This window comes from Ceratotherium simum, chromosome 12 (genome assembly GCF_057802395.1).
Source record: "Ceratotherium simum simum isolate JZ-2026a chromosome 12, ASM5780239v1, whole genome shotgun sequence".
In the NCBI taxonomy this organism is placed as follows: Eukaryota; Metazoa; Chordata; class Mammalia; order Perissodactyla; family Rhinocerotidae; genus Ceratotherium; species Ceratotherium simum.
This window is the reverse complement of record NC_141911.1, coordinates 7,875,906-7,892,805: the sequence shown is the minus strand read 5'-3', so window position 1 is coordinate 7,892,805 and position 16,900 is coordinate 7,875,906. Positions and strand designations below refer to the sequence as shown.

General features: G+C 49.8%; 1 protein-coding gene across 1 annotated transcript; it reads left to right on the top strand.

Moving 5' to 3' along the window:
* The first annotated feature begins 456 nt into the window (after window positions 1-456).
* CLU (clusterin) lies at window positions 457-15,537 on the top strand. The gene is made up of 9 exons (XM_004433547.3): window positions 457-589; window positions 3,197-3,328; window positions 4,595-4,743; window positions 7,671-7,841; window positions 9,349-9,760; window positions 10,827-10,931; window positions 13,901-14,130; window positions 14,865-15,040; window positions 15,292-15,537. The coding sequence occupies exons 2-9, from the start codon at window positions 3,235-3,237 to the stop codon at window positions 15,299-15,301; spliced, it is 1,347 nt and encodes a 448-aa protein (XP_004433604.1). The 5' UTR covers window positions 457-589; window positions 3,197-3,234; the 3' UTR covers window positions 15,302-15,537.
* Window positions 15,538-16,900: the final 1,363 nt, after the last annotated feature.

The following is a 16,900-nucleotide window of genomic DNA, read 5'->3' as shown; positions in this document are numbered from 1 at the left end:
TCCTCTGTAGCACAACAACCTTCTCCATCCCATCCTCATTATTTCACTTTGCTACTTAAATGAAACGAGCAGTGGCGCCTGTTTAATGTGAAAGATTAACGTTCAATAGGGCAGCGGAACTGTGAGACTTTATTTTGGACTGGGACCGGCCAGGAGCGCAGTGGACCCCTCGAACCCTGAGGACAGGGCGCCCAGCTGTGCACGTTACCTCAAGCTCTCCCCTCCTGGGGGCGCAGTCCTCCGGCTTTGCGCCCCCGGGGAGCGGGGAGCGGCGCGCGGCGACATCCCAGGGTCTGTCTCCCCGGAGCCTGCGCGGCCATTCGCGGTGCTGATGCACCCCCCGCCCCGCACAGCGCCCCCCGCGCCCCCCGCCCGGCGCTGCACCGGATCCCCCCACCCCCACCCCCCGCGCCCGCTTCCAGAAAGCTCCCGGTGCATTCCCCGGCATTCTCTGGGCGTGAGTCATTCAGGTTTGCAGCCAGCCCCCAAGGGGGTGTAACGAGAGCGAGCGCTATAAAGCCCGGCGCCTCGCCGTGCTCACCACGCCGCGTCGCCAGCAGGAGCTCACCGGCGCCTGGGCTGCTGACTGGTGAGATTCTCCCCTCTACCCCTGCGCAGAGCCCCACGGGCACCGGTGGGCGGGCGGGGGAGGTGGGCGGGCGGGGGAGGCAGCCAGGCGAGGAGAGGACGATCGCTGGCAGTCACAGGGCTGTCAGAGCTGCGCTTTGGATGGAGTCGGGGAGCCGGGGAAGGGAGGTGGCCAGAGCCCCGTCACCAGGCAGCCGAGTCGGTGGCCGAATTGTGGGGGGCGGCGTCCACGCTGCTCCTCAGGACTCCCTGTGCTCATTAGCTTCAAATACAACTCTGTGGGGTAAATAAGGCAGGTGTAATGATCCTCTTGCAAAGTGGGGGAAACTGAGACTTGGAGAACTGACGCCTATTGCCGGAGGCCCAGGCTCGTGAGTGGCAGAGCTGGCCTGCACGCAGGGCCTTCCTGCAGCATCTTCCTGTAAAGGTACTGCTCTCAGTGGGGGTTGTCCGCTTGCGTGCATGAGTCATCCTGTTTGCTCCGGAATTCTCTAGCTCTTCGAATAGTGTTTATAAGTATGATGTTTTGATTTAAGTTTATGTTGCAATCACTTAAATCCTACTCCTTCTGCTTCCTAATGCAGCAGGGTACATCAGAGAAAAGTCACACAGCCTCTGTCAGACCTTAGACATCTGATTCAACGTCTCATTTTATAGATGATGATCTGAGGCCTGGAGAGGTTTAGGACCTTCTCCAAAGATAAACAGCAAATGGTGTCAGAACTGGAATTACAACCGAAGCCTCTTGACCTTCCAGAATCTCTAGACCTAATGTAAAAAAAGAAGCTGATTGTTATTATTTTCTTTTAAGAGAGAGGTCAGGAATTTAAGAGTAACTACGGATACTACAAAAGGATGCTCGTGAGTGTTCATTATAATTATAGTGGGAAATTATAGATAATTTAAATGCCCAACCTTGCGGGATAGCAAAATAGAGTACATCAGAAAACAGACTATTATACAGCCACAAAAGTGTGCTTTTAGAGAATATTTGAAGATAGTGGGTATAAAGGATCCCATTGTATACAAATGCATAGAAAATAGAAGGAAATATACTTCAGTGCTCATATTTGCCTCTGGATGGTATGAATTACAGGGGAATTATTTTCTCATTTTTCCTTGTGGTTTAGTTTTCTACATTTGGGGAGGCAGTAGGATAGGAGGTTGGGCCTTGGGCTTTAAACCCTGCAGCTTACTAGCCCATCAGGGGCCTCTCCCGGAGAAGTGTTCCTTGCTGGCTTCCTCCCTCTGGCGTGATGAAGGATCTGTCCCTACTGAGGTGTTTCAGGCCTCAGTGAGCAGCTGGGGCAGAACCCGTGAGCCTGGGCCTTCTGCTGGGCCTCAACTAGCACCCTGGCTCAGCCGTCCACCCTGGCTTTGGGGAATGCGATGACCCACTCTTCTCCCACGCTGCTCCTTCGCTCCGTGTGGCTGGTTCGGGAACCACGACTCTGCTACCTTACCAATTACCCTTCAGAGAGGCTTGCCTTCTTAGTGCTCTCCCAGTGTCCAGATGGGCCTGCTGCGCTGAGAGCACAGTTTCAGGAAGGAGGGCCTCCCCGGTCTGTTGTGGGACATGGGTGAGTTCAGATGAGCATTTGGGGGGAGGGCAGGTTGCAGGGGGAGGGGTTTCTGTTTTATGCAACAACTTCAGCTTCTGGGAAGGGGTCTGTTGTGTAAGACCAGGCACCAGCCCAGTGGTGGCAGGAGCCCCTTGGCAGGGCACCCTGATGTGAGCTTAGAGGGAACAGGCCATGTGACAGGGACCTGGCAGAGCAGAGGGACTTTTCCTGGGGAGACATCGGGGCCCAGCTGCTCCTTGGCCCACTGTTCACCATTTCACTCTGCTTCTCCCTCTCTACTCCCTGGAGACAATTGTCCACCTCTCCTCGCTCTTCTCTTTATTTATACCCCCAAATCCATGCAGCCTGGCTCAAGTTTCATGCTAGGGATGGCAAACAGATTTTATTTTCCTGTGTGGACCCAAAGGGTTGGCTGTCACTGCATCAGACTCTTGAAAAGCAGTTTTAGGTGTCGAGGCTCCGGGGGAGGAAAGTGCTGTGATTGATTGGTCATGCCTGCTGTGGGCAGGGGGTTAGTGATGCGCACGGCATGGGGCTGTCTGAGCTCTGGGATGCAGGCTTCGCTGTGGAGGGGCAGGATAGGGCTGTGAGTGATCCAAGAGAGGTTTTATCAGGGTTTGTTTGATATGAGCAGGTATCATTAGATAGACGCCCTTTCTGGATGCAGAAAGCACGTGCCCCTTGCTCAGGCATATTCAGCTATTATGGGGAAGGAGGAGGAGGAGGAGAACCCGAGCCCAGTGGCTCTGACTGCAGGGTTCTTATTTCTTCTGTGTTAGGCAGCTGTCCTGTGGTTCTTCCCTGTACCCACTGCCTCCACTTTCTTTTGAAGGTGTCCAATGCCAAGTCTGATCTTTTTCCCAATTTCCCATGGTGGGTAAAAACACAGTGATGCCACCTGAGAGGATAGCCCAGGGCAGGGCCTCTGCAGGGCCCCTGGGAAGCTGCTGCAGGCAGCAGGCTGGGCCGGAAATCAGCAGGCTTTCGAGCTGTTACCATGACAGTCTCTTGTTCTCTACAAACAGAGGCGTGCTAGGATTCCAGAAGTGGAGAAGGAGGCAAGATGAAGACTCTCCTGCTGTTGGTGGGGCTGCTGCTGACCTGGGAGAATGGACAGGTGCTGGGAGACAAGGCAGTCTCAGACAGAGAGCTCCAGGGTAAGTGGACCAGGCGTGCCCCTCTTAGCACACTTCCTCCATCAGGGCCCCAAAGGTTAAAGACCGTTTTTATCCTTTGCATCGGATTGGCTTTGCTCTGCCCGGGGCCCTCTCTGAGCCTCTTCTCCCTGGCTACCTGGCCTACGCTCTCTGTGGGCAGGTTGGCTTCTAGGCATTGTCAGGTGTCTCCTAAGCCCTTTCTGGCTGCTGTATCTTGTTCAGCTGTTCCCTTCCCATTCTGCTCGCCCGGCCCCCATGCCTCCTCCGTGAAGGTCCATGAAGGCTGGACCACGTGATCCTCTGTGGCTCTCCCCTTTCTGAGTTTCTGTGGCACTTACTACGTGTTTCCTCCCTGCTTCCACCTACAAAACCAAATGGCATTCACTATGAGGGGTTGTCATCCTTCAGAGCACAGCTGGTGGTCCCCTCCTCTGCCAGCCCTTTCCTGAAACCTGTCCTCCCTCCACCCCACTCTTGTCCTACTTGCTGACCAGTTCTCCTGGGTAGTAGTTAAAAACCCAAACTTTGAGATGAGAATGGGTATGAGTCTGGCTGTGTAACCCTGGGCAAGGATCTTGATCTCACTGGCTTCTCTTTCCTTTCTGTGTGATGGGGATGATGACGTGCTGGGAGGGTTAAATAAAATGCTCGTGCCGTGTCCGGCTCAGCGCTTGGCCCCAGATCAGTACCACAGAAGCATTAGCTGTTACTCCTTTAGTACTTTGGTGACATTGTCTCATTGCATTTATCACAGGGTGTTGTGTCTTGATCACAGTCTCCTTGAGGAATGGTGCTGTTAATTCATCTTTGTGTCCCCATCACCTGACACTGTGCATTGGAACAAAGAAGAAGTTCAGATGTTTGGTTAAATTGAATTCCGAAAGGACTTGTATCCAAAATAATAATATTTTATATTTTGAAACTTAAGTGGTTACACTTCCAGAATTATTGTTTTCTTTGAAAATTTTCTTCTGCAGCTGGGCAGGCTCTTTCTCCAGAGCCGCAGGGGCGTGGTGCGGCTGTCCCTCCTCTGGGGTGTGTCCACTCCGATGGTCTGTGTTTCTGAGCAGCTGGGCGTAATTGACTCTCAGGCTCTGGGTCCACAGTGAGCCCTGCGATGGGAGCCTTGTCAGGGCAAAGCTGGGGTCCAAAGGCTGCGCCTAGACCCGGCTGGCCTTTCTGACCATTCCAGCCGGTCCCAGGGTTGTATCCCCATCACCATCTCTTCCTCTCCCCTCATTATACCTCCCTGCTCTTTTCCTGCAGAAATGTCCACCCAGGGGAGTAACTACATTAATAAGGAAATTAAAAATGCCCTCAAGGGGGTGAAACAGATAAAGACCCTAATAGAACAAACAAACGAAGAGCGCAAATCACTGCTGGGCACCTTAGAGGAAGCCAAGAAGAAGAAAGAGGTGAGAGCCAGGTGGCCCCACCCCACCTTGACCCCTGCTTGAGGGGAGGGCAGGGTCCTTGCTTCTTGGGTACCCTGCTAGGTTGCCATGGTGACCGGGAGTGGAGTCCTTCCTGGGCTGGGTCAGCTGACACTGGGGCTTTAGTTAGGAAATAGGGTTTATTTGCTTTTTGAAAGCTTCCAGGGGTGCGATCCTGGATCTGGTTTTGTTACAAGCCTGGCCCAGGGCCTGCTGCCCAGATTCACTTCAATAGATTTTTCTAAACCCTGGCTGTGTGCAAGCTCCAAGGTCAGCTTTGCATAGGGTCTGTCAGGGGTTAGGAGGGGGAGGCACACACTGTATTGCATTGTATTGTATTTAACTTCCTACCTTCAGAAAGCTTATCTGGTAGGGGCAATACCTTTGGGGTTAAGGCAGGCTCACACTGTACTGCCCCATGTCTCTCTAGAGTTCTGGACTACTTCATCCAGAGACACCCAAGTCCAACAGTGAACATGGTGGGTCTAGCCTGTGCTTAATGATGCGATAAAACTAAAACACTATAATTCAATAAACGACTTATTTAAAAAATCAATAGTCTCCTTAAGGATATCCTAAAAACCTATGCTCATTGTCACCCTACCCCTGACAAAGGAGATGCTAAGATGGGGCCACTTGCCACCTTCATGATCCACAATGCATAGTAAAAGCATTTTAAAGGCTCTGAGAAGTTCTGCAGTGAAGAAACCCATGTAACTTCATTTAATCCTGTGTTTTCCAAATCAAATTGACCAGAGAATCCTTTTTTTTTTTTTTCCTGATAACTTTTAGCACAATTCCATGGAAACCACTTAAGGAAATGCTGGCCTGGATGCAACTCTAACTTTTTTTGAAACTTAACGCCCCTTCTTGGCATTGGTGTTAGTTCTCACCATTCTGTGAGAATCCTCAAATAGCTCATGGTAGGAGGGGCAAATCTTGTTCTTGAATTTTGTGATTATCACTGAAGTTTGATAGTTGACAATCCAGGTTTTATGATAAAGCACATCAAGTTTGGAAAAAGACTCTATTACTTGTCAGTTGAGGAATATGTGAACCTGAGAGAAGGGAAGTGAGCAGCGTAGTTGATGCTTGTGAATTGGGTAGGAGGTCTGGCGGCCTGTCTTTGACCAGCACGGAGCAGGGGACAGGGAGCAGGGGACAGGGAGCAGGGGACAGGAGCAGGGGACAGGGAGCTGGGGAAGATCTGTAACTCGACCGCCTCCTGGTCAGATCTTCGTAGTGTAGCTTTGCTTTGGGGTGTGGATGGTCTTCTTAATTCTTCTTTGAAGAGTAATACACTCATTTTCAAGATTTTATTTATTTATTTATTTATTTTTAAAGTGACACCTGATTTTGTTCACTTTTGGGAAAATGTCTGCCAAATAGGGCAGAGTCAAGTCTGAATTGACCATAATTTATCTGTTAGTCAATTTTTTTGTGTGTGTGTGTGAGGGAGATCAGCCCTGAGCTAACATCCGTGCTAATCCTCCTCTTTTTGCCGAGGAAGACCGGCTCTGAGCTAACATCTATTGCCAATCCTCCTTTTTTTCCCCCAAAGCCCCAGTAGATAGTTGTATGTCACAGTTGCACATCCTTCTGGTTGCTGTATGTGGGACGCGGCCTCAGCATGGCCGGAGAAGCGGTGCATCGGTGCACACCCAGGATCTGAACCCGGGCCACCAGTGGTGGAGCGCGTGCACTTAACCGCTAAGCCACGGGGCCGGCCCTCATTTTCAAGATTTTAATATGGAAAAGTAGAAGAGGAAAAGTTTTTCCATAACTCTTTAACCTTTGGACAATTTAGTGTTAACATTTGATCTATTGCTTACTATTTTTTTCTTGTATACTTTTTTGACCATTGCTATATTCAAAATCATAAGTTTTTGGGGGGCTGGCCCCGTGGCTTAGCAGTTAAGTGTGCATGCTCTGCTACTGGCGGCCCGGGTTCGGATCCCGGGCATGTACTGAAGCACAGCTTCTCTGGCCATGCTGAGGCCACGTCCCACATACAGCAACTAGAAGGATGTGCAACTATGACATACAACTATCTACTGGGGCTTTGAGGAGTAAAAGGGAAAAAAAGGAGGAGGATTGGCAATGGATGTTAGCTTAGGGCCGGTCTTCCTCAGCAAAAAGAGGAGGATTAGCATGGATGTTAGCTCAGGGCTGATCTTCCTCACAAAAAAAGAAAAAAAAAAAACCATAAGTTTTTAACATGAAAAGTGCTTATTATAATATTTAACTCTTATTATAAACATCCCTTGTAATGCTTATCTACTCTTTGTATGGACCACAATTTGCTTAACTTGTCCTCTAGTTTTGAGCATCTGAATTCATTCCAGTATTTTGTTTTTTTTTTTGGCTATAAACGAATACTGTACAAATATCTTTAGACATATGGATTTTCCCTTTATGGCAGGGATTCCTCGGCATAGATTCTTATGGAATTATTGGGTCAAATGACAGGAGCACATTAGAGTTTGGGGAGTTGTTGTGACGTTGATTTTGAAAGCTTGCCTATTCCTGGGGCGTGGCAGGGGACCATGGTTGCAATAGAAAACTAAGAGTCAGGGGGCCTCCAGAAGCTTCAGAAGACGACATTTAAACATCAGAAGTTGAGCATAGAAGATGAGGTGTAAGTAAGAGGTAAATGCTGGGGTGAGGACTGTAAGTGAGGTGTGGGAAAAGGAGATGTCCACATGGGGTCTCGTGGCCAGGAAGGGCCAAGGAACAGCTGGGTCTTCAAGGTGAGGGGATGTTTAAAGCTAGGTGGGGAGGGCATTCCAGGTAGGCACATGAGGGAATGCATGAGCCAGAGCAGGGAGGTCTGGCACCACCGGGCCTGCGTGGGAAGGGCGAAGCCTGTGGTTTCTGTGTGGCTAACCCTGCCTTGTGTCCTCCTGTAGGATGCCCTAAGTGAGACCAAGGATTCTGAAACGAAGCTGAAGGAGTCCCAAGGGGTGTGCAATGAGACCATGGCGGCCCTCTGGGAGGAGTGTAAGCCCTGCCTGAAGCAGACCTGCATGAAGTTCTACGCGCGTGTCTGCAGAAGCGGCTCAGGGCTGGTTGGCCACCAGGTGAAAAGGGGAAACGCTCCTGGAGAGTGGCCTGGGCGCAGAGCGGGGAATGAGGAGAACCAGATGAAATATGCTTCTGTTATTCCCCACCCGGTTCCAGTGTGTGAGGGGTCCCCACACCAAGCAGTCGCCGACACCATCCGGGTGTCCTACAATTCAACTGAATTTGGACACTATCTACCTGGAGATAGCATCAGATCCCACAGGTTAAGGGTTCAGTCCCACAAGACTGCCCCACCCCACTGCCCCCAACTTCAGACATCAATTGTAAGTCCAGTTTGTCACCTGTGCTTCTGACCAACGGGCTGTAGATTGGATGTTCCCATGACACTCTCCTTGGGTTCAATTAATTTGCTAGAGCGGCTCACAGAACTCAGAGAAACATTTTACTTACTAGATTATCAGTTTTTGATAAAAGGATGTAACTCAGGAACAGCCAGGTGGAAAGATGCACAGGGCGGTATGGGGAAAGGGCGTGGAGCTTCCATGCCCTCTCTGTGCGCCTCACTCTCCCAGCACCTCCACGTGTTCACCAATTCAGTAGCTCCGCAAGCCCATCCCTTTGGGTTTTTATGGAGGCTTCATTACATAGGCATGATTGATTAAATCATTAGCCATTGGTGATTGATTCAACATCCAGCCCCTCTCCCCTCTCTGGAAATCAGGGGGTGGGATTGAAAGTTGCAACCCTCTATTCATGGTTGGTTCACCTGGCAACCAGCCCCCATCCTTAGGGACTTTCCACAAGTTACCTCATTAGCTGACATCTGTATTGCTGTCATCACAGGAAATTCTAAGGGTTTTAGGAGCTTTGTGTCAGGACAAAGACCAAATATTTATTTTCTGTTATAAATCACAGTATCACAGCTTTATTTCACATGCCAGATTCAATTGATTAGTTCTGGCTACATTTGGGCCCAGAGTGCCATGATCAATTGGTAATGTCTGCTATGAGTGCAGAAATGTGGAGTCATCAAAAGCACCTGTGCCAGGTGTTTGCCATCTCTTAGAAGACTCTTATCTAGCAGTTACTAGCTGGATAACATAACAAACGGCTTCATGGTATGGCAGAGCCCGGGGTCCACTTAGGCAGAAGGAATTAAGAATTTTTAGTACATTAACATTGATTCCATCTTCCCCTGTGGGCCTCCCTCAGTTGAGACTCATGAATTTTGCCATTCCCTGAAGGCATATCAGTTGACCCTTGGCTGAGCAGGGGTGGGGATCATTGGTGGCCGAAGAGGACAGCAGACTAGTCTGAAATGACAGGCCTTCACAGGTCTTCCTAAACTCTTCCCTGTTGGTGTCGGTAGAATGGAAGGGCATCACCTGACAGTTCAGAGACTGGGCAGCCAGTCCCAGGGGGGCCTTCAGTCACACGCTGTGCAACTCTGAGGAGACTGAGGTGCAGCGAGGGGCCGGGCTGGCCCATCTCGACCAGGAGAAGGCGCAGGAGGCTGGGCCTGTGGTGAGCTTCTCCTAACTGTCTCCATTCTGCCTGTCACAGCTCGAGGAGTTCCTGAACCAGAGCTCTCCCTTCTACTTCTGGATTAACGGTGACCGCATTGACTCGCTGCTGGAGAACGACCGGCAGCAGACCCACGTGATGGACGTCATGCAGGACAGCTTCAACCGGGCGTCCAGCATCATGGACGAACTGTTCCAGGACAGGTTCTTCGCCCGTGAGCCCCAGGATGGTTACTACTACTCGCACTTCGGCCCGTCCCGTAGGGGTTCTCTCTTCTTCAACCCCAAGTCCCGCTTCGCGCGGCACATAATGCCTTTCCCTTTGTTCCACCGCCTGAACTTCCAGGACATGTTCCAGCCCTTCTTCGACATGATCCACCAGGCCCAACAGGCCATGGATGTCCACCTTCACAGTCTGCCCGACCAGCTCCCCATGACAGAAATCCCAGGAGGTTAGAAAGGTGTCTCATTCTTCCTAAGAAGGGGTGGGAACTAACATTTTAGTGAGAAACCCATTAGATGCTGAGAACTATGCTGGGGGTTGGCATGTGTCACCTTGATTTCCCCCCAGCAGCCCCGTGAGGGAGCTCATCTCCATTTAAGGAGGAGAAAACTCTGACAGAGGTAAGGGAGTGAGTCCAAGCTTTCACAGCTGGTGAAGTGGGTCCCGGTCAAATCCAGCCCTGCAGGACTTGGAGTTTGTATTCTTTCGAGTTTACCATGCTCTTTTCAGCAACTAGTGGGCATGACGTGGACTGCTGCCTCTAGGGAACCAGACCCCTTTCTCTTGGGAGCTCAGGTGGCTTTAGGTGGATGCCATGCAAACATTGGTGACAAATGATATAATCAGCCCATATTACAGTTAAGACAGCTGTTCCTGGCTGTAACCTTAGGGCCTGGTACAGAATGGGTGCACAGTGAATAGTTTTTGAATGAGTGAAGTCTCATGTGGACATGAAAAGCCAATACTTTTAGAAGTGATTTCTTTCATTGAACCAATAGACATCTGTTGGCCAATGCCATCCCTAAATGCTACAGTTTGGCACCAGAGTTGGGCTTGAAATGGATTGGAAATATAGGAGGGCAGTGAACTGAACAAGCATCTACTGCATAACTGTGATGGGGGGAGCCCCGGGTGATAAGGAGGTTCCAGAGGATCCCATTCCTGCCTTCCAGGGGCTTGCTGTACTTCTAGGGGAGAGAAATAAGCCAGATAGAACGCAGAGCAAAATGGGTTATGATGCCAAAGAGCAGTGCAAATAGTTAAGGGAGTGTGGAGGCAGGAGAGGTCTCATCAGATGGAGATGGTGGGGGGCCATGCCCTGCTGCGGGAGCCCTGGGGACCACCTCCTGGTGGTCTGCAGGGAGCCCTGATCAGGCCAACAACCAAATTGCAACCTGCTCTGCCCCGAAGAACCATCTCAAACAGAGGTGTGGAAGGGGTAGGAGAGATGGGGGTGGCCCATCCCTGTGTGGCTGTGTGGTCCCTCAGCATGACTCACTCTTGTGTGTCTCCAGAAGACAACCATGACCGTGCCGTGTGCAAGGAGATCCGTCACAACTCCACGGGGTGCCTGAGGATGAAAGACCAGTGTGAGAAGTGCCAGGAGATCTTGTCAGTGGGTGAGTCAGGGAGCCTGGGGTCCCTGGGACGTCCTTGGGGCTGCCTTTCTGGGGTCAGACAGACGGGAGCTCAGGTTCTGGCTCTGCTGCCTCCCAGCTGTGGCTCTGGGTCCTTCGCTCCGTCCGCCTGGGCTCCTCATCTGTAGTCCAGGGTTAAGGGGCAGGGTTGTCCCTGAGGTCGGGAGACAGTATCCGAAGTGCCTGCCACATCACCCAGCGTGTGATCAAGAGGCAGTCCATGCGACGGGCGGCGGTGCTTTTTAAAAAAGCCGTCATCCTTTGATTTTCCCCAGTTATTCTTTTCCCGAGGGCCAAGCAGAGTAGACATCCTCATTTTTCCCTGCTGATCCTGAAATTTTAGATGGTATGCATTCTGTTTAACAACACTTACCCTGTGCCAGGCAGTGTTATAAACGCTTTGCAAATATTTACTCATTTCCTCAGAATGACCCCGAGTTGCGTACAACGATTGTCCCTGTCTCACAGAGGAGGAACCTCCCTCACAGATGGTTAAGTAACTTCCTGGGGTTCCGGGACACCCCTGTGTGGGGAGCCAGGTGTCTGGGATGTGTCCTGAGCCACTGCTTTTGTTCTCTCCCAGCACACGGGGTCCCTGGGAGGGGGCCTTAGCTTCCCAGCAACAGTCCCCCTGGTTGTCATTGACTAGTTTCTTCCTACTTTGAGGGAACAGCTATGGAAGCACCTAGAATAGTTCCTGGAACACGACAGTCTGTGCTCAGAAAGAGTTAACTGTTTCCCTTGTACACAGCCCATCGACCTTGTGGCTTTGCTCTTACTTAATACATTTGGGCTTGCCAGGGAGGACTTCGGAGTCTAGTTAAATATTCCTAGCCTCATTCCTGTAATTTTAGAAGCCACTGACAAATAAATACAAGTGCTGTAAGAGGCTGATGTATGAAGAAGTGAAGATGAGTACATAACCAAGCCTTTTGTGCTTTTCCCATGAAATATCACGGTTAGAATATCATAAATTACATAGTACCTCACCACGAGAAAGTCACGTTAGGGCCAGAAGAGGAGATGTGAGATGCCCAGGCTTGGATCGTCACCCCAGCACTGATCTTAACAGTCACTGATCACGGCTTCGCCAAACAGGTGCCTTCTCTGCAGTAAGGAAGACTCACAACCTCTTATTTAAGGTGCTCGCAACCGTGCGCGAACTGCCGGCTCTCTAGACCAGGATTTCTCAGCTTGGGGGCTGTTGACATTTTGGGCTGGGTCATTGTCTGTCGTGGGGCTGTCCTGTACACTGTAGCATGTTTAGCAGCACCCCTGGCCTCTGCCCACTAGATGCCAGGAGCCCCCCACCAGTGTGTCAACCAAAAATGTTCTCAGACTTTGCTAAATATCCTGGGGCGCAGCATTGCCCCCAGGTGAGACCCGCTGTCTAGACGGAGTCTCAGTTCTCAGCGACTTTTCTTATTTTTTAGTTATTCCCCTGGCAAAAGAGTTAAGGGTATTTATTATATATCTTTTTCAACCTGGCTTCTTGTTAGTAATTCTCTTTCTTGCCCCACCTAACATTTTATTTTATTTTAATACAAATGATTACATTTAATACAATTATTTAATATAATCATTTAATATAAATGATTACGACTCTGTGGTGTGCAAAGATCTGCTTTCCCCTGACCTGTCTGAGTCTGATGTGCTCTCTTCGGGATATTTTTGAAAAATTTAGGAAGAGAAAAACAGTTTTTTAGAAAAATTATTTTATTTGAGGTCATAAGGGTTTATAACATTGTGTAAATTTCAGGTGTACATTATTATATATCACTTTCTGTATAGACCGCATCGTGCTCACCACCAATAGTCTAGTTTTTATCCGACACCATGCATATATGCCCCTTTACCCTTTTCACCCTCCCCTACCCCCTTACCTTCTGGTAACCACCAATCTGTTCTCCTTATCTACGTGTTTGTTTATCTTCCACATATGAGAGAAATCATATGGTGTTTGTCTGAGAAAAACAGTAGTTTTTAAAGAGATAGTGGGTGGTTGCCAGCTCTTATCAATCTGACAACCTGCAGTGGGCAGTCAGGGACCAAAATGAATGACCTCTACCCCTCGCTCCCTGGTGAGCTAGGGCACCAGCCATGGTGGGCAGATGGGCAAGCCAGGACTCCCAGCCACCAGGCTGCTGCGCTCTGCAGCATGAGGGTCCTAGCTGGCTCTTCTGCCACATGCGCTCTCATGGCCAGAATATCCAGCTCTGCAGATATGCTCAAAAGACAAGCTTGGAGAATTTTCCAGAACCACAGACTCAGAATAGGAAGAGCCTGAGTTTGGGAGTTAAAGTCCTGGGTTCAATCCTGGCTCCACAAATTGTGCGTTCTATGACTTTAGGCAAGTGATTTACTTCTGCAGGCCTCAATTTCATTATTGGTAAAAAAAAAAAAAAATTCACTATTGGCAGTACTTAAGTCAGAATACGTCTGCTTGTTAGAAATAATGGATTTCCAAAGCACTTAGGTGGTGTCTGGTATGTAGTAGGGGCCACACAAATGGTAGCTCTAAGCAACATTCCCCTCTTGGAAATGGCCCGCTGTGGGGGACTAGGGCAGCGAGAGTAGCTCCAGGTCTGAGCACACGGAGCCCTGAGACCCCCGCTTTTCGCAGTGTGGTCAGTGTGTTCACTCCCGGTCTCCAGGGAGATAAGGGTCTTGCACCCAAAGATAAATCAGCGATGTCACCGAGCATGCTGTTCAGGTCAGCTGACATTGCTTTCCAGAGCAGGACTTTCTCGATGGAGGAAGCCGCATGTCGACTTACGTCCTGTGGCGAGCTCTTTATTTTGTCCGGGACTGACGACAGACGGTTTGTGGAGCGGCTCTGAGAGCGGCTCTGCTTCAGGTCCGGGCTGCGTGAACTGATTTCCATTCATGTTTTCATCCCTTTTTAGCTTTCCCTTCACATTTCTGCCTTTTGTTTTTTCGTCCCTGGGCAGACTGTTCGACCAACAACCCCTTGCAGATGCAGCTGCGGCAGGAGCTGAACAACTCCCTCCAGCTTGCCGAGAAGTTCACCAAGCTGTACGACGAGCTGCTCCAGTCGTACCAGCAGAAGATGCTCAATACCTCCTCCCTGCTGAAGCAGCTGAACGAGCAGTTCAACTGGGTGTCCCAGCTGGCCAACCTCACCCAAGGAGAGGACCAGTACTATCTCCAGGTCACCACGGTGAGTTGTGTCCCCACCACACCCTGAAGCGGGGGGCCCAGGGTGTGGTCTGGAGGGGATGCAGACCTCCCCTGGGGGTGAAACGGGATGGAGGTATTAAGGGGGCACTTGCGCTTCTGACTGAGCATGTGTCATGTGGTGGGAAACATAACAACTTTACGTACATTGTTGCACGGAAGCTTCATCATCCAGTGAGGTAGAATATCATGACCCCATTTTATGGATGGGGAAAGTAGGGAGGTTCAACAGCTTGCCCAAGGTCAGATAACTGATGGGTGACCCACCTGGGCATTTGAACCTGTCTGCCTGGCTGTGGAGCCTGTACACTTTCCACGAAGCTGCCTTGCTGCCCTACGCCATGTAGGATGGCTCGTGAATTGGTGCATCGTTCTCCACCAGTGATAACAGGCTTCCCTCTAGCAGGGAACCTTCTTACTTTCTTTCTCTGATTCCTTTTCTATCACAGCCTGGCTGGTGGCCGCCCAAAGAAAGCATGTTGGCTTGGAAACCAGTTTTCACTCTGTGGGGCTCCCCTGGGCTGGTAATTTGTGGATGGGTTGTACACCTACAACACGTGTCTCTGAATGAGGGCATTTCTGCTCACCGAGTTGTACAGATGTCGAGATTAGTAAAAGCAAAGGGGTCAACTGTCCAGATTTAAGCCTGACTTTTGTTGCAAAATGAGTTCCTTTTGACCCATGTTTCAGCCCTTCTGTTACCTTTTCTGCTTCTAGGTGGCTTCCCACAATTCTGACTCCGACGTTCCCTCTGGCCTCACGAAGGTGGTTGTGAAGCTCTTTGATTCCAACCCCATCACTGTGACGGTCCCAGAAGTAGTCTCCAGGAACAATCCTGAATTTATGGAGACTGTGGCAGAGAAAGCTCTGAAGGAATACCGCCAAAAGCACTGGTGAGCGTGCAGGCCTCACCTGTGATTTTTCCGGGCCCAACAGGTCCCTGGGAGCCAACAAAAGAGCAGAGCACCCAGCCTGGGAGTGGCGGCTCTTGCAGCCAGAGCCCAGGCACGAAGGCAGGGAATCACCGGGAATTTTGTTTTTCCTTTGGAGAGTGTTCTTTCTGGGAGGATAAGAATTTGAGTGTTGGTTGCTGCCTCTCAGTGAATATCGAGCCCTCACTGTCCCCTCCTTCATTTTTTTTCAGGGCGGAGTGAGATGTGAACATCGCTATTCCAAGTACGGGGGCGTCTGAGTCCAGTTGCCCCCGAGATGAGCCACAAGCCCCTAGAGAGAGTTCTGCATGTCACAAGTGACCAGGCCCTGGCCTCAAGGCCTCCTGACCCCCAGCCTCTCCTCCCTCTGGGTTCCACCCTCTAATGCCTGCGTTTGCTGATGACGGGAGGAATTCCCCCGCACGCCACTAACACAATAAACCGCCTTGTAATCTGGATGCACTGGAGTGTCCTCTTTTTATGCTGGGTTTTTCTACCTCCCATATGCCTTTGTTTTGGTATGGAAATCAAAAAGAAGACTAGGTGGAAAAGAAAAAGCCGTGGCTAGGATGGTACGGGAAGTATCATATAGTTGAGACTAAAAGGAGTGTGATGATGAAGTTGATCCAATTCCAAGATTTCTTGCTTTTAGGAAGAGGAATGTGTTCCAACAACCAACTAAAATGAATTTCTGAAAAGTGAATCTTTTCCATTCCGTTACAAAACTGTTGACGGATTCTGATTGAGGTAGGGGGATCTCCTGAAGGAATACATTGAAAATTAGGGTGAAGAAGGGGTGAAAATAAGGCATACTGGGTATTTTAATACATAATCGACATTTTCCTTATGGAAACTGTAATCCCCAAAAGACAAAAGGAGGCAGATTTCTTTCTAGTTGTAATTGCTTGGAATCCCTGTGGCACCTTCTTGACTGTAGGCCATGTCTGTCCATGGTCAGTCCATGCAACTGTTACACCTTTCCCTCGACCGCAGGACTCTCTCCTCTGCTTGGGTCTTTGGGGCTGACCACTCGGCAGTCTGGAATATAGCTGGGCTGCAGTACCGCGTGCTGCCAGCAGGTGGCCCTGACTAACCATGGTGCTCATCTCAACATTGTCGTCAAGCCTTCCCACTTATGAATATGCTCTAATTATAGAATTCTGTTCATCAAATACACTTCAAATGGAAAAAAAGATCTGTCTGCATCCCAGCTTTGTAGCAAAGTCCACATATAATTAAAAGCTCAGAATATTCTTAGGTCACCATTCCTTGTCTCTCCTAAGTTACATGAACCTCTACCACACAAGCAACAGACTCTAAGGCTTGGGTTGTGTCCAAAGAAGCTAGTATTTCAGGATTGCCGTCAAGGACACTCAGAGTAAAGTTAGTATGATTCACTTAAAGATATACATTCATTAGAGTTAAGAATACATTAATGTAAAGAATACATTCATCAGAAGGCATTTGCTAAAATGACCATAATTGTAAATTATATGTTACAGTAATATCACACATTATGTTTCAAAATTTGTTTTCTGTTTTCCATCACGTTGCTAGATTCTGGCAGTCACTATATCCAGTACTTGCTTCTTTTTACACAACCCACTTTAAACTCTCCTAGACTAGCAACCTAAAAGACACAGTCTACAGCTGACTTGAGGTTCACCGGGCCCCCTTCTCTCCATCCCCTCTCCCCCTTTGCGCAGTGGCCTGGTGTGAGGGTCCTTCGACGTCCCTCCATCCCCGAAAGAAGTTCCAGCCTGAGGCACTAGAAAGACTGAGGCAGGACAGGAGATCACCAAGGTGCGGCCATGAGATGTG